The 18,472-nt window shown below is 37.9% G+C and overlaps 1 protein-coding gene across 1 annotated transcript in view; it reads right to left on the bottom strand.

Moving 5' to 3' along the window:
• Positions 1-8,530: 8,530 nt before the first annotated feature.
• LOC136877809 (transmembrane protein 164) overlaps positions 8,531-18,472 on the bottom strand; it is a 129,599-nt gene continuing 119,657 nt past the window's right edge. Inside the window, exon 5 of the mRNA XM_067152013.2 lies at positions 8,531-8,815. Coding sequence (XP_067008114.1) covers positions 8,531-8,815 — 285 coding nt within the window. The remainder of the gene's footprint in view (positions 8,816-18,472) is intronic.

The raw sequence follows: 18,472 nt of genomic DNA, 5'->3' as shown, positions 1-18,472 counted from the left end.
GTAGCAGTAATACCTAAAACCTTTCCAGACAGGAAACTGAAGGAGGAAGACGTGAAGGAACTTTCATTTGCTCTGATAGCGCAAATGAAACCCATGTTGGACAGATGCCTTTCAGGCTTTTTCAAGTCTCCAAGGCTGCAAAGAGGAGCAATGGTACTGATCTGTGCAAATCCAGAAACTAAAAGCTGGCTGGAACAGACAGTGGCCAATTGCAACCGTTGGAAAGTGGAGAATTTAGAAGTGGTAGACGCCAAGAAGGTGCTGAATACTACAAAGGTCATCACCAAGTTTCCTCCTCCATTTCACAAGATGAAGGTTGATGATGTACTTGTCAGGATACATCAGCATGACACCAAACTTCCGACGAAAGAGTGGAGAGTGCTGAATGCAACAACTACTGATGACACAGGAAGGACAATTGTTTTCACCCTTAATGAAAGAGAGTTTTAAGAGCTCAAGAAGAGAGCTTGGACTTGGGCAGATCAAATTTCAAGTAATTGAGGGAAAAACAACACCTAGCATTGGCAAGGAGGGTACTGAAAGTTCTATAGGCCAACCTACAACATAAAATATCAGCTGTGGCCAATTACGTCAGGAAGTTCAAGTCCGAGGCTACCGATGTGGCTCTTATACAAGAGCCATGGGTAGTTAAGGGCAGAGTAGCAGGACTGGCAGAATCTGGAGGTAAGCTAATGTACGATACTACATTGAATATGCCAAGACCATGTTTACTTGTGAGCAGAAAACTAAACTGCCTTCTGTTGCAGGAACATTGTTCAGAGCACTTAGTGGTGGCCAAGATAAAACTTGGAAATTGGAAAGGTACCAGAGAAATAACCATAGGCTCTGCATACCTCCCATATGACTCAACTAATCTACCCGCATCAGAAGAAGTTGAGAACCTAATTTCCAACGCAAAGAGGAAAGGCGAACACCTAGTCCTTGGAGCAGGTGCAAATTCACACCACACGGCATGGGGTAGCATGAACTGTAATGCAAGAGGTGAGTCTTTACTACAGTCTTTTATTGGAACTGAGTTGACGATACTAAACCTAGGAAACAAGCCTACATTTATAAATAAAAATCGTAGGGAGGTAATAGACATTACACTAAGCAATAAGCATATTGCAAACTTTATTAAAGACTGGAAGGTGCTGGAGGAACCATCATTGGCAGACCACCAGCACATCCAATTTGCAATAGATGCAAGACTATATCAGACTGAGATGTACAGAGACCCAAAAAGAACTAACTGAGATAGATACAGAGAAGTTCTAGGGAAGGCTGTACAAAAAATTCCAACTATCATGAGAGAACAGAAAGAATTGGATGAGGTAGTGGAACTATTAGAAGAGGCCATTATAGACTCATTCCATGACAACTGTCCTCTCAAAGAAAAGAAAAACACCAAAAAAGTAAGGTGGTGGAAAAACAAACTAGCCAAAATGAAAAAAGAGGTTACTATGTTGTATAGAATATCATCTAGAAATGGTATGTGGGACATATATCATAGGAAACTCAATGAGTATAACCTAGAGATACAGAAATCAAAAAGAAAATCTTGGAGACTGTTCTGTGAGAAAGTGGAATCACACACTGAAACAGCTTGGCTCCAGAAGGTTCTTAAAGCAACCCATATAAATCAGGTGGGGACACTGGAGAAACTAGATGGGTCATTTACTCAGGAGAACTGGTGTCGGGAAGAACAACTATCAGTCAACCTGAACAAGATAACTCTGGTCCCTTTTACAAGGAGAAAATTAGAGGGAAAGAAATCACTGAAGCTCTTTGGGCAAGATATAAATACAGTATATACACATATATGGAGGAAGAGGCACTGCACCTAGGTGTAGTATTAGATAAAAATCTAACCTGGAATCACATGTAGAAAGAAACATAACCCAGGCCAAGAACTTGCTGTATGCATGTAAAAGTGCCGTTGGGAAGACATGGGGCCTAAGACCATCAATGGTAATGTGTATATACACAATGATCAATAGACCATTGATGGCCTATGCTGCAATCATCTGGTGGCAGAAAGTAAGTCAAGGAAAAGTCAACAGTAGATTGGATAGCCTACAGAGAATGGCATGCATAGCCATAACTGGGGCTATGAGAACTACGCCGACAGAAGCCTTGAATACTTTACTAGATCTCCCATCACTATGCAATTTCATAAAAGGACAGGCTAGAATGAGTTCATATAGATTGGCACAATCAGAGTGCTGAAATGCACAAAGACCCAATCTAGGACACTAAAATTAACAGAGTAATAACAGAGAAAGTTCTACACATGCCTTCTGATCATATGATACCCAAGTACAACTTTGAAAAACCGTTTGAGACCCAGATAATAAAAAAAGAAGACTGGGATATCAACAATACTGAAAAAGAAGATATAGTGTGGTGGACTGATGGCTCAAAGACTGTGGATGGCACAGGAGGAGGGATCAACAGGGGAAGACCTGAGAGGTCAATCCAGATGGGCTTGGGCAGACACACTACAGACTTTCAAGCTGAAATGATAGCTATCAAAACATGTCTCAAAGAAAATCTGAAAATGAACTTTAGGATTAAGAACATTTTCATTTTTAATGACAGCCAAGCGGCCATTAAGGCATTAGAGGCAGTCCTGATAATATCCAGAATTGTCTGGTATTGCCACTCACTTCTCCTGAAGTTCTCAAAGTACAACACTGTCAAAATAATATGGGTACCAGAGCATGCAGAAATACAAGTAAATGAAAAGGCAGATAAACTGGCCAGGAAAGGGGCAGAAACACATTTTGTAGGCCCAGAACCTGTATGCGGGATATCCTATGGACAAGCCCGATACTACGTAGGAAAATGGCTACAAAAGAAACAAATGGAAAACTGGAAAAATACTCCAGGCTGCAGGCTTGCAAAGGAACTGATAAAAGGACCAAACAAGAAGCATACTAAATAACTGTTGAAACTCAGTAGAGAAAATATAACAGGGGTGGCCACTAACTTTAATTCTGGGAGCCGCAAAATTAGGGGACAAAATTGGGAGCATGTTTAGAAAATGGTTCATAAAAAGAAGACAGGTTTTTCATTTTATAACAAATGAAGGAATATTTATTTTCTACACTACACAGAATATAATTGTTCAGGTACACACCAAAGAATGAGATTTGACTTCTAAGAAGTGCTTTTTCGAGTGTTAATTTTTGCTGTTAGTTTTTTAAAAACTGGCTGATAATTGGTAAGCGCAGTTCGCACAAGTTCACTTAAATGTTCACTAGTTAGGTCAGATCGATATTTAGATTTAATAAATGTAAGCGTTGAGTACGGTGATTCACACACATAAGTAGTCCCAAAGATTGAGATAAGTCTCTTGACACACTCTTTTGTTAGTGGACATTTTTCTGCTGGAACATTCTTCTTGCGATTTGCTTTACGTCGCACTGACATAGATAGTTCTCATGGCGACGATGTTATAGGAAAGGCCTAGGAATGGGAAGGAAGCGGCCGTGGCCTTAATTAAGGTACAGCCCCAGCATTTGCCTGATGAGAAAATGGGAAACCACGGTAAACCATCTTAAGGGCTGCCGACAGTGTGGTTCGAACCCACTATCTCCTGGATGCAAGCTCACAGCTGCGCGCCCCTAAACGCACGGCCAATCTGGAAGATTCTTCCAAAATTCTATGGTAGAAATGACACTTCGTTTGAGTTCTTTTAGTCCTTCATCCTCTTGCAGTTCTAGTAGCTCCAACTCTACAGCTGCTGTATCCCTTGTAATTGGTGACAAAACAGGACAGCCATCGCCCGCAACATCAACAGCAAAAGGATTTTCCAGGAATTAAAATTAAGGTTTACGTGATCTCAAATCATTAAATCTGCCATTGATTTCTTCAGCAAGGACAGACATTTTACTCATGTAATCTTCAGTTTCCACCTGAACGTCAGGAAAGCTTTCAGTAATAGTCTTCAAACATTTGAAGTGAGAAAATGTTTTAGTCTGAAGGTCTTTCCCAAAAAGCTTTAACTTGCTATGAAAGCTAAGTATAGTCTGAGCCAAATCAGAAGTAAGTTTTCTCTTCCTTGTAAAGATATGTTTAGTGTTTTTAAATCCTGGAACACATATATAAATAAAAAGCCAAATCTAACAGCCACTAGGAGTCATTAAGTTCAGGAAATGATTTTCCTTTTTCTTCCATAAACTGTTTGATTGGATCGAGTAATTCAAAACATATGCCAAGACCATAGCTTACAGACAGCCATCTTACTAAGCAGTACCAATATACATCATCAAGAAGCTCGTCATTGTTCATATCTTCTATAAAAATTTGAACTTTCGGCGTGTTTTGGCACATGAGCGAATACAGTTCACAATTTTAGAACTACATGCATAATATGCGGGTACTGAAAATATTTTGCTGCTAAATGTTCTCTGTGAACAATGCAATGTACAGGTAGGAAATCAGGAACTGATATGTCAGCATTTAAAAGCCCAATAAACTCTGATTTTGTGCCAGTCATAGATGGTGTACCATCGGTAGCAATGCTGACAATATTACCAATATGCACTGAGTTTATCTGCAAAACACCATCCAGGGCTTCTTTAATGTCACAACCACGAGTATTATCCTTCAAAGTAACCAGGTCTAAAAGTTCTTCCACCATCTGCAAGTCCCTTGACCCATACCTCACAAATATACCACGAATTTTTCTCCCAGTCGGTATTAAAAGCGTGATTCTCCTCTTCATATTTACGCTTCTTAGACAGCATCGCAACTGTTCGGATACCAGGCCACAGCTGTTCTTAAACAGCACACAGAAAAGTAGCGGCACTCACTACTGCCTATACGTGAACGTGACTGACTTCACCTCACGACATTGACTCTGACACACTCTCCAGCTCAAAGCACTATCTAAAGGAAGGCCCCGGAACTATATTCACCTCCCATCTCTCACCACTGTCCTACAGCGCTAATAACGTTAAGCTGCACATCGCTGCTACTGACTGCCACCGGCCATGAAATGTTGTTCGATTCCATTAATTATATCATTTAATTTTACTCTAAGGTTGGTGTCAAGAGCCGCACGAGACTGACTCCAGAGCCGCATGCGGCTCGCGAGCCTCGTTGTGGCCAGCCCTGAAATATAAGATGGGTAGTAGGACTGTTGACAGGACACTGCCATCTGTAAAAACATCTACACAGAACTGGAGTAATAAGAGACAACATATGTAGGAAATGCAATGAAGGAGAGGAATCAGGTTAACATATACTTTTCAAATGTGAGGCGTTGGGTAGAATCAGACTCTCCACTCTAGGACTACCAGGTGAAGAGAGAGAAAAAATCCAAGACAACCCAATAAGAACAACCTGCAGCTTTTTGAAGGGAGCAGGTATATCTAGGTGGGAATGAAGGAAAAACATGGTAGCAAAAGATCTTAGAGGTCGACGCTAATTAGGACCTAATATTTAGAGGCCCCATAAAGAAAAGAAGAACTACTTTTACAGTTTTCTGAGAGAGTATTATCTTTAACGTGCCAGTAAATCTACCGATCTGAGGTTGACGTATCTGAGCACCTTGAAATACCACCGGACTGAGCCAGGATCAAACCTGTCAGAAGACCAGCGCCTCAACCATCTGCGCCACTCAGCCTGGCAAAATGCATGAATAAATAGAGCCTTGTCATATGTAATGTATGAATGTGTTAAAATAATTTGTTAAATTTTCCCTTCTCAGATACCTCAGACAGTAATAAAAACCATGACCAATTAATTAAGGTGGTGAAGACTGACCGGCATGTGAGCAAAACCTCATCTCCTTGTACTTTAAATCAGTGGTCGACTTAACCCCATTTGCCAGGTTGATTCACCTGGCTCTTCGCAAACATTTTTCCTTAGCCACCACAGGAGTTCAGAACATGAATATCACAAGAAACACTTCACAAGTTGTCAGCAATCATCACCTATTTCCATCCTTAATGCAGGTTAGTTTCTCTGTGAAGAATCATCAAAAGTATATCAAAAAAAAAAAAAAAAACTCTCAACATAGACGGTTCACTGGTACCTCCAAGTCTTTATCTCATTAAAATTACTACTCATTTGTTTCTTCCTCCGAGTCTGAAATTTTTACTTCACTGAAATGCATCAAATTTTCAGCTTTATCAAGGTCCTATAAATTGCTATAAATTATAGTCTTCTTTACACTGTCAAAGGAACAACACAAAATATTTTGGGTCAGAGTGGTCAATTTCTGCCCTCCCTAATATCAGACAACATACAATCAAGAACATCATGATAACCTACGCCACATACTATTCATTTAATGCCTACTCCATCCCCATATTCAATTTCTTGTTATTATATATCCTTCTCTGGAATTTGTCCAAACTTATTCACTACCTTCTCTATTTTCCACTAACAATTTCAAAATTATGGACTTCTCCTTTCATAGTACAGAAACACAGTACAATTCAGTGTACAAAGGAATGTAAATATAGAGCCAATTGCAACCTATGATGGACTGTATTAAGGGCACTTAAGTTGTGGAAAATATATTTCCAGATCAATTATCCCAGAAAGGCTCCTTGGCCTATCACACACAGTTTGAAATGCAAAAGAAAGGAAAAAACTTTGAAAAAGCATAAAGGTTCAGGTATCAGATAACCTATGAAACAGACTAGAAATTACAGTGAGATAGTTCTAAGAACAAAGCTTTGTAACAAAGCTGCATTGGTAACACGTGGGTAGCACAGGGCATGAAGGAACCAAATTACTCTGGTATAGCAATCCAGATAAGAGTTCGTAAAACATTGGTCACTGGGAAGTGGATCGCTCTTCACTTCATATCACAGAAGGGTTGCCACCATAAACAGGCAAGTCAGAAACTTCTATTTCATAAATATACAATGTTAGAAATAGTTAACTCTATAGTAGGTTTCATATTCTGAACAAATGGTGGTCTCTTGAGTAGATACATGCTTATACTAACTTTCCTTTTATATAATTTTAAATTTTATTTTAACAAGCAATCACAATATGAAATATCAGATGCTTCAAAGTTTAAGTTTCGGCAGAATATTTTGTTCTGAGTCCACAATTATGTTAGATACAAATGCATCTTGAAATTTTCAAATGATTTACTAATTACAACAAAATTGCTTGTGATGTAATGTGGAACTAATCTCCAAAGCAATCAAATTATAATATTAAGAAGTATGTTTAAGTGAGATTAATGATTTATTCTTTTTACAGTCACAGAAGACTCTCATAAAGAAAGCAAAACAATGAAGAGGAGTAACTTTTGTATGCATCAGTTTTCAATCCTGGTGCTGACTCTGGCCGTAAATTTGAAAGGCAATTTTTATATTAATAATATTAGAAATACCAGGTGAATTGGCCATGCAGTTAGGAGCGCACAGCTGTGAGCTCACATCTGGGAGATAGTGGGTTTGAACCCCACTGTCGGAAACCCTGAAGATGGTTTTCCGTGGTTTCCCATTTTCACACCAGACAAATGCTGGGGCTGTACCTTAATTAAGGCCATGGCCGCTTCCTTCCCATTCCTAGGCCTTTCCTGTCCCATCGTAGCCATAAGACCTATCTGTGTCTGTGCGACATAAAGCAACTAGCCAAAAAGAAAGGAAAAAAAAGTAATATAGATTTAATGTTTTACAATCAACATTACTCATTGGTTCAGAGTTCTTTATATGCAATAAGGGTGTTCCCAAACATGTAGAATGTAAATTGAGGAGGGGGCAATGGAACAGTACATCCCAAAAGAACACGAAGTCCCTACGAACATAGGCCCTACAGTCAATCATCCACAAGCTACACCTGTTTTAGTTATTGGCTTCAATGGGCTGATAGTTTGTATTTAGGATTAAGTTTGGAGTCAGGCATTCAACCACAAGGCACATGCTGTGTTGTTTCAGGGTGTACTATACATCCCCATCCCCAATACTTCCCACATGTTTGGGAACACACTGTATAAAGAAATGTTACAAAACATAGCATGTTACTGCCAGTTACAGGGCTCAAGACAATTTTCAAAGAACACAGATGAATCTGACAAAATTAAGACAGGTGGCAACCCTATATCACAGTCAAATGAATATCACCGTCACTGGCCAATGTTATACAAATAGTAACTAAAACTGAAACAATGCACAAATTAATTCATTCAATTTCACGATGAAAGAGAAGTAAGTAAATCATGTTTAGCAAGTAAAAAAGGTACAAAATGCTCATTTTCTAAAAGAGATTTTGTTTCACATTGGCAATAAATAGATCAGTTATTAACACTAAAATAGTTCCCTTTGGGCAGAAACACATATTCTGATAAAATTAATTTCTACCCACTGTTAACAACTTCAAACTTCACACAAATATGAAAAAAGAAGAAAATCTACAGTTCACTGTAATTAACACCTATAAATTTTCATGGCAAAAATCTAAGGCCCCTTTCTTTGGTTCCTCCATGCTTTATGTAACCCCATGACAAGCACAAGTTGCTGGTGTTCACTTATAATAAAGTGCCACAAAGAAATTCTTAATCTGTGTGAAGTCTTCCATTTCGGACATTGTGGTTATCACCAGCAGCCACATTGAGATTTGCATTTTCACTGAGTTCCATGACCATGTCCGAGTTGAGGTGCTGCTTCACTTTAGTGGGCCCAAACTTTGTGAGAAAGAAGTCTGATATGTAGCAGTATGATTTACATGTGAGTGGGCACAACAGTGACTGATGGATTACAGCACACACACGGTAATATGGGCCATAGAATGGATCCTGAGCAGTTGGACACAGCATGTGATTCAGGTTAACTTGCGATGGCTGCAACAAATCATTGATTAAACTTATCCAAAGAAGAATAAACTTCACAAAGAACAGCAACAACAATGTTTAGCCTCAACCACAGGTATTTTTCCAACCACCCCAAAATTTCAAAAGTGTAAATCAACCCATTCCTGCTACGTTCTGGTGGTAAGCCAGTTCTGCAGTGTACTTAATGATGTCCAGCATTTTTATGTAGTACTGAAGTTATTAGACACAGTAATATACTGCCATCAGTCATGTAGACTGACATCTGTAGCGACCCAATTGTATTTACTCGTCAAAGTGTGTGCTACACAAACACCTTTACGGAAAGTCAGTGTTTAACAGTTCAACAATAATAAAGGTGTTTCAATTTATTCCACCTATTCAATACTTATATTTTCACTTATAGTTGTTACATAATTAAATTCTTAGTAACAACTATAAGTGAAAATATAAGTATTGAATAGGTGGAATAAATTGAAACACTTTTATTATTGTTGAACTGTTAAAAATTTTTCAATACGGACCTAAAATGAGGTTTATGACATGTAAAGTCAGTGTTTAGTTATATTTTTATTTGATTTCACAATTGAATATGTATTATTCCACTACTTTAACTCTTTCGCTGCGGAAGTCGACTACATTCGCTGCGGAAATTGACTTTTGTCGATTTGGTACTTTCCTGCTATAGTTTCCACATGCTTCTTCAATAAAGGCGCATTTAATAATACAAACATCTATAGTCATGTATCGACTATGTACTAAGCATTGTTTGAAAACATTTCCGCCAATACTGGATCTATGTTTATTTGTTATCTATCACCTGCCTGTCTGCCTGCCAACATTCCTGTCAGCTGTGTGCCGATAGCAGACTTCACTCAGCAGCCATGAGCGCGCGGAACATTAGTAATGACAGTGAAGAAATCTTCAATCTTTTAGTGGCCGATTCTGATTCAGACTGGTCAGTAAATTTGGACAATGAAACAAATGATGATTTGCATGGTGATTGTTTGGAAGAAAGTGCCAACGAGGAAGATCTTCATTTTGTATCCGACTAGCGGGATATTAGTGATGACCTTGAAACTGCACTAATGAATGGAATAATATTGTACAATACGCTTTATGACGTGTTTATTATGTATTTTGGAGTATGTGTAACATGAAATTATCAATAACGCCGTTCAACATGCAATTGCATTATAGACGATTCATAAGAGACTAGTCCCCTATTAGCAGTGCGCTTGACGGGCCCTGGGCGCTGATTATCGGACTGTGTCCCCCTTCTGAACTACACTGTTCTGCCATCTGGGAGCATACAGTGAACTACAGAGTCGCCAGCGGAGGTATCGATCGAGAACGACAATATTTTGATGTTTTTGGTTTGTAGTTGTTCGAGATCTGTGGAAGAAGACTCTTGTACCTAGTCGCAGATAGTTATTTTAAAACTCAATCAATAAGGAGAAAGGAGAAGCGAAATGATGTGGATATTTGACACCGGTTAAGTTTGTCGCCAACCGGCCACAAATTCTACTTGGATTGTGGTTTGCTTTATATCTTATGTTTACTTCGGAAAATTGTAAGTACTGATTGTGATCTCTGCACGACTGCCTTTTCCTACGGAGATATCTCCAGCATGCCAAAGATACTTCGAAAGGACTGAATAATTTAAAAGATTTAAATTGGGAAAATGTTTTAATTTACTGTTATCAAGAGGAATTTTTTGAGATCACTCGGTAGCCGTTTATCTTATGTTATAGACAAGAAAGTTTCCACCTTTTCCATTAATTGGTTGTATTTATTTTAAACGGGACTCTGATTTCTTATGTACATTGTAAATTTTTAATTTCTAAACCGTTCTTGTAACAGTAAGTTAAGTGTTACTTTATGGATCACTGGTGAAAATCAGTAAGTTAGAGTTGTTTCGATGATGACTATCTAGTAAGAATTTGAGACCCATCTTTTTTTACCGTGTGACGTGATCCGTTTCCATGGGTGATGGTTGTAAACAAATATGAGTGTCCTGTTGTTGACAGAAAACAGATAATTGCAGATGATTGTATGATGTTGAATTGGTCTAATGAGACCTATTGTGCTGTTATTTAAGTTCATCTCGACTGTATTTTACCTTCTAAATTGAATTTCGTCCTCTATTTCTTGTGTCCTAATTTTATTGAGTATTTTCTTCTAATTTCACCTAATCTGTTGGTAACATTAATTTACAGTTCTGTTATTTTAGTGAACTCGTATTAGAAGTCTCAGAGAAACAAGTCTCAGTTTACTGTTTGCTAGTTTCACTGCGACTCAACTAATTCTATGACTGATAATTTTCCTGATTTTAATGCACCGAATAATTTGTGATCCAAAACATTGTTTTCTATAATTTTAAAGGGTTGACCCAACTTACATTATCAATTGTGTTTTTTAACAAAAGAATAATTCCTCTCTATTTGCTTAATCATCGTAGAGTAAGTTTGGAATTTTCTGTTTCATGTCCAAAATGTCTGCCCAGTCTGTCTTACTGCCGCGCATGTTAAGGAAAAGTGAGCTGCTATATGAATTGGAAGTGCGCGGGGTGGAGTGGTCTGGGTCTATTCCGGGTGATGTTGCATTACTTATGGATGCCCTGGATTGTCTGATAAAACCTAAAAATTTGAGCCGCGAATTGGGTGAGTCAGTGCAGCTTATTAATGATGCATTATCAGAAAACAGTACCGTTGTCAATGAATTAAGAGATATGGAACCTTCGGCATATCAAGTAAAAAGGTTAAAATCCAGAACTAGCACATCAACAGGGTTCAGGATTTAATATTACTGTCACCCGTATGGAACCTTCGGCATATCAAGTAAAAAGGTTAAAATCCAGAACTAGCACATCAACAGGGTTCAGGATTTAATATTACTGTCACCCGACACTGAATTGCTTGCAAGGTGTACCTCATTCTTAACGTTGGGAATTAATCTTTCTGTTGAGCTGGATATAATCATGAGTATTAGAAATGTCAATGAACTTTCCTTAAGTGATAGATCTAGAAAAGATGAAAATGACAGTCAGGAATTGAATAACGTTACTGTTTCCCCTGAATCGTTGCATAATGAGTCAGCTCATTGCTGCGCTCTTGCTCCTGTTTTGGAAGGCTTGTTAGCTAAACCTAATGCTACTCCTAAATCTATCAAAGAGTTATTCAAAAATGTAAAAATATTTTCGGTAAACTCTAATGATGAAACTATTAGATTTATGCACTTTTTAGTGGAGTTGATGGAATCTGCCAATATATTCTCTATGGACGCCCTAGGTATCTTTAGGTTCCTATTTCCTTACTGTGAGGGAATATTAAAGAAGGAAATTTCTAAGGCCATTAGTAGCAATCTAAGTATAACTGAATTTCATGAGCTGATTTTATCTAAATTTATCCCATCTCTTGCATTACAGAGTTTAATTCCTAAACATTTTTTCAGGACTCAATTTCTTCATGAGAGAGTGTTAGCATATGTTCTAGACCTCAAGTTCTTTGGCAAAGTTTTCAAAATTGTTGTCCCTGAAGATGAAATGGTGGCTAGAATTCTTAAGGGAATTGCTCCATAGTACAGATCCTTCTTGTCATTAACTAGGACTCCCACTACTATTGCTGAGTTAGAGTAGGCGTGTTCCTCCGCCAAAGATGTTAAGTATGGTAATGAATCACGTCATGTTAACTATCCATCTCCCCTACCTCCTAGTAACTCCACATATTATTCCTCTCATACTTCTACCGAGGTTCAAGGTAAGAAATGTTATGTGTGCGGATCGAGGGACCATTGCAGGTTATAAATTTCTTCTTCTTTGTCTGTATTGAAGATCTACTTGTGACACAAATTCTTATAATTTTGTTAATTACCACCTATTCAATACAATAAATATAAGAATTTGTATCGAGGGACCATATCAGGAACAAGTGCCCTTCCGCTAGAAATAGAAGTGGTGTATCCATAATCAGAACATCTGTTGTTTTATTTGTGGTTCTAGACAATATGTGAAAAGACAGTGCCCTAGTTTCAACAAGAATAATTAACAGTGACTAGTAAACAAAATTAATGAATTCAATGAAAGCGTGCCTAAGCATAAGCAAATAAGTGATGAGTTTCGTGTTCCTCAAGATTTGAGAATTTCAGGTAGGGTTATTCTGAAAACTTCTACGATTCAGGTCGAGGTTAATAACGAACCTGTATTGGGTACAAGTGATTCTGGGAGCATTGTCTCTCTTGTGAATGATGTCTGGTATCGGAAAGTGAAAAGTTGTTGTAAACTGCCCGAAATTGTAACCTCAAAACTGAATTGTGTAACTGCCAATGGGAGTAAGTTGGAAACTGTTGGTTCTACTGTGATCAAAATTCGAATTGCTGAATTTACTTGGAAGATTAATTGCCTTGTGCCTTCTAAGTTATTGTGTCAAGTCATATTAGGTGCCGATTTTATAGTTACAGTTGGAATGCTCCTGAATTTGCAAGGTAGAATGTTTTCCTTTAAATTCTGCCTTAATCAAAAATTTTATTTCAATGATGTTAAGATGTTTCAGGATAGGGTGGCTTGTATATTGGATGAGAATAGTGAGGAGAGTGAGAATGACAGATTGGATCTTGATCATCTGTCAGACGAACAGGCTTTTTTAATTCGTGAGCTTTGTGCTCAATACCCTGAAGTTTCTACTGATTGACTTGGGTTAAACAATGTGCCCAAATATCATATTGATGTAACTGATAAAATTCCAGTAAGGTCTCCTCCTTATAGACTATCTCCCCCTAGAATGATTGAGTTGAAAAAAATAATTGAACAGTTGCTCAAAGGTGGAGTAATACGACCTTCTATTTCTGCATACTCTGCCCCCATGTTCCTAATTCCTAAGCCCTCTGGCAGTTATAGGCCTGTCATTGATTATCGAGGACTGAACCATAAGATCGTCCTACAGTCTGTTCCCTTACCTCATTTACATACCTGTTTTTCTTGGTTCCATGGTGCTAACTTTTCTGAATTTTTGACTTGAATCAGGCATATAACCAAATACCTCTTGATGAAGATTCCATTACTCTTACTGCATTTGCTACTGAGTGGAACCTGTATGAATACACGAGAACTCCCTTCGGCCTATTGACAGGGGCTGCCATGCTCACATGCTTGCTCGATGCTGTGTTTGGTGATATAAAATTTAAGTTCGTGATCAACTATTTAGATGACCTGGTAGTATATTCAACTAATTTTGAGAATCATCTCAAGGATGTCAAAGAGGTTGCTGAAAGATTAAAGAAAGCTGGGCTAACTGTGAAACTCTCAAAAACTAATTTTGCTAAACCCCAAATTTTCTTCCTAGGGCATATTGTATTAGCACAGGGCATTTCTGTAGATCAGGCCCGTACCCAGGCCATCTACAATTTCCAACCACCCAAAAATGTGAAGGGCGTTGGTAGGTTCATTGGGATGACCAATCTTTTTGGGGAAATTTGTGCCTAGTTATGCTGAAATCGCTGCTCCATTGAACTCCTTACGACGGAAAGATGTCAAGTTTGTGTGGGATCAACCTCAACAAGTTGCTTTTGACTCCCTGAAAATGGCCCTTAGCAATGCCCCGGTGCTTGCTATTCCTGATTTTAACAAGAAATTTATCATCCACACTGATGCCTCTGGTAAGGCTATCGCTGGAGTCCTATTGCAAGATTCGGAAATGGGAAGAAGACCCATTGCCTATGCATCCAGGGCACTTTCTCCCCTGGAAAGGAAGTATTCTATTTATGAACTTGAGTGTTTGGCAGTACTCTTCTCATTGGAAAAATTCTGTATTTATGTAGAACATGTAAATTTCGATTTGGAGACTGACAATGAGGCTCTTTCTTGGGTGCTTAGAAGACCTAAGCGAACTGGAATGTTGATTAGAGGGGCATTAAGGATTTCCGCCTTCAATTTCAATGCTCACCACATTCGTGGTACTGATAATGTAATTGCAGATGGGCTTAGTCGTATGTTTGATGGTGAAAAAGACCCCCCTGAAAATTCTGGAGAAGTTATTCCTCATTGTAGTTTGGTCAAGGTAAATCCTATCTTATCTAATCTTCCTATGCTGTACCAAGACATTGCCCAATATCAAAAGGATGACCCTGAACTGAAGGTAATTTTAGAGAAAATCCTGTCCGGCAAAAATCTGAAGCCATATTCTTGTGAGAAAGGTGTCCTATGTTGTCAGTCCCGTCATGATAAAAGGTTAATGATTGTTGCCCCGGAGATTAATGTTCCTACCATCTTCCAGGATTATCATGATAGCCCTCTTGGTGGACATTTGGGTGTATTTATAACGAGGAAGAAAATTCGGCAGTTTTTCATATGGAAGAAGATGGATAGTGACATAAGATCTATGGTTAAATCTTGTAGAATTTGTGCAGTCAGTAAATCTAATCTGAATAACCGAATGGGATTGCTGTCTTCTTCCCAAGCATCTAGACCAATGGGGCGATTGTTTATCGACCATGTGGGACCATTACCACGCTCTTCTCGTGGGAATACTCATGCATTAGTGTGCATTGATGCTTTTACCCGGTTTTGTTGGATCTTCCCAACTAGATCTACTAATTCACAAACAACTATTAACTGTTTAAATTCCATTTTTGCTTCCTTTGGTACACCTAAGTTCTTGGTTTCAAATAATGCTAGTGGATTTACCAGCCACGCGTTTAAGAAATATTTATTCGACTTGTGCATTTTGCATGTCACTACTACTCCCTATTACCCAAATCCATCGTATTCGGAGAGGATGAACAGAAATTTGAAAGCCGCACTAATTGCGTACCATCATTCTAACCAGTCCATGTGGGATACTTGTCTACATTGGCTGTACTATGCCTTCAATTTAGCAACCCACGAATCCCATGGTAAGACTCCTATGGAATTGATGTTTTGTTTTATTCCATTTTCACCTCTGTCAAATCTCCTTCACATTGAGGAACTGTCACCAGATCTATCTAGTCCTTGTGATATCCGTAAGGTGTGGGATGAAGCCAAGGCAAAGTTAGCCGTGTCATATGAGAAAGTTCAGAAAAACTATGACAAGGGACGAAAACCCACCAAGCTGACAGTTGGAGATCAAGTCTTTATTAAGTGTTACCCTATTAGCAAAGCTATCAACAGATTTTCTTCTAAGTTAGCTCCTAAGTTCCAAGGTCCTTGTACCAACTTGCAGTTTTTGAGTCCAGTATCTATGCTGGTAAGTGATCTTATTGTCAAAAGGATAAGGAGAGTTCATCTCTCTCAAGTGAAATCTACGTGAATTTCTGTATAATTGTGTGTTTTGTATAGATCGATTCTAAATTTGAAATCTTAAGGGTAATTCACCAGTTATCATTTTGATTAAACATTACCGTCTTTAAATTTGAAATATCGCTAAAGATATTATTCAGGGAGTTAATGAACATGTGGTGTGGAGTATAGAATTTTGAATGATGCATGTGTGTTGATGTTGGGAATGTTCTGTATTTGGGTTGAACTGTGCTAATCGTCTCAACTGTAGTAATCTAGGATTGAGTAAACAGTGAAAGGTTATCTTGAATTATGGTGGTGAGGTTATGTGTTATTCATGTAACTATGAAGTTGCTTATCTACCTTCCGTCTACATTTCAGTGAGCGAGTTAAGTTGTTCTGGTTGTGCTATAATTACATTTATTTTTCTTTTTGGTGGGTAAATTTCTATTGGTAACAAGTAAGTGTTACCATTGACCATTTTGTGTATGTGATTTATCTGACGAGCATGTGAAAGTTGAGTTGTACGTTGATTATCTATTGACTAAGGATCCTTAACCTGAGGAGTAAAGGAGTATTCTCTTAATTTTGATGATATGGGTTTTGATCCTTTGTTGGGAATAATGTGTGTGACGATATCGTGGAAATGTTTCTGCAGTTGATTGTGATTACATAGTGATTTGATGGCATGAGTTGTGGGTTGTAAAATTTTTCCTTTAACCTTCGGAAAATTACATAAATGATACCAGAGTACATGTGTCGAGTTATATAATGGTAAGTAAATAAATGCAATGTAAATTTTAACCATATACCAGTTGTATAGTATTATTTGAAGTAATACCACATACTGTATATGAGTTGACTATGTAAGTACAGGAGATATTATAAGTAGAATTTTGTAAACAATATAAATTTACTAAGGATGAGCTGTGTGTTTAATAGAAAAAATTGTTAGTGTAAATTGTATAATATTGTATTCTAGGAAAATTTTCTTCTACTCTTGTTAATTTAAAATTTAGTGCTTGACAATAATGTATTTTAGTGTACCATTTGCCACCGAGGTAGACACCTCATTTGCAAATAAAGAGATTTTGATTTTGGTGTTTATTAATTGCTTAAGACACTTGGTGAGGCGGGTCTTTGCCTTTATTCATGTAACCTGTGTGTCATTGAAGTATTGGCTGTGATTTATTTATAGGTGTCTGCAACTCATCTTGTAGCACCTTAATTGTTAAATGCAACCTTCTGGTTCCTAGTGTAATGTCTTGTTCCTATCCTTGTATTTGCTTGCATAATCCACTTTCTGTCATAATAATGAAACTGTTTTAGTATGTTGTAATGCTTCTAGCTGTTGGCCTACTTATCATTGATATGATATCAGGGAAGTTGACCTCTGAGATATTCCTTTCATCTTACCGGGTTGAGTTCTTGCTGTATAAGTACGGGTTATTCTACCAATTCTAAGTTGGTTCTGAAGACATCGACTTGCTATTGATTAGGGAGTCTTGTAGTGCTATGTTTTCCAGCTTTCATAGTCCTATTGAGCATTGGTTATCAATCTGATTCCTTACCTGCCATTAGTGGTTACTGGTGGTGTATGATGTAGGTTACTGCTCCTTAGTTTTCCTGTGGTCACCTGGTTTGAGGTAAATTTCTTTACCTTTTTATCTAATTGGGTGCCCATTATGGAGATGTATTTAGGGTTATTTCTATGGATTTGATTAAACAGCTGATTTCAGATCATTTTACGCTCATGTATTCGATTCCTAAAGACTTCTGTACGGCCCCTCCCATGGTGTTTATGGTCATCTTGTATTGAGCTATGCTTCGCTTGGTGTTATTTGATGAATCTGTTGTCAATGACAAACCTAACGCGTACCCTCCATCTAATTGAGCTCAAAGTCTCCAACTGTGTTCATCCTGTTTCTCCTTGTGTGGCATGTTGTTATTTTAAGAACCATGAATTTTGGGTGTTCTCTTATCTTTGTTGCTACCTTGTTACTATTCTGCTGGTGTGATGGATTCCTACCTTTCTTCTTCTTCTTCTTCTTCTTCTTCTTCTTCTTCTTCTTCTTCTTGGTTGTGTACTGTGTACATATGGATGTGAACCAGTGCAGTTGTGAATAAATTGCATGACTTCGTTATGTATTTTAGGGAATTTTAAATAGACTCGCTGATTTGTAGTTCTGAGGCTGAAATGTTCTAATTTGATTTGATTTCTTATGTTCAGAGTCTGTAATGTTATTTTAATGATATGCTTTCTCAAAGTCATACCAAGATACGTTTACTCATTATTCTGGATGATTAATGATGATGTTGCCTGATATCTGCTGATGAAGATATTAGAATGTAATATTATGTATTTATTTGTTTATGAACATTGGTGCACTGACTCATTTAATTGTTTTTTGTCTGCC

This window comes from Anabrus simplex, chromosome 7 (genome assembly GCF_040414725.1).
Source record: "Anabrus simplex isolate iqAnaSimp1 chromosome 7, ASM4041472v1, whole genome shotgun sequence".
NCBI classification, from domain to species: Eukaryota; Metazoa; Arthropoda; class Insecta; order Orthoptera; family Tettigoniidae; genus Anabrus; species Anabrus simplex.
This window is presented reverse-complemented; position numbering and strand designations above follow the sequence as displayed.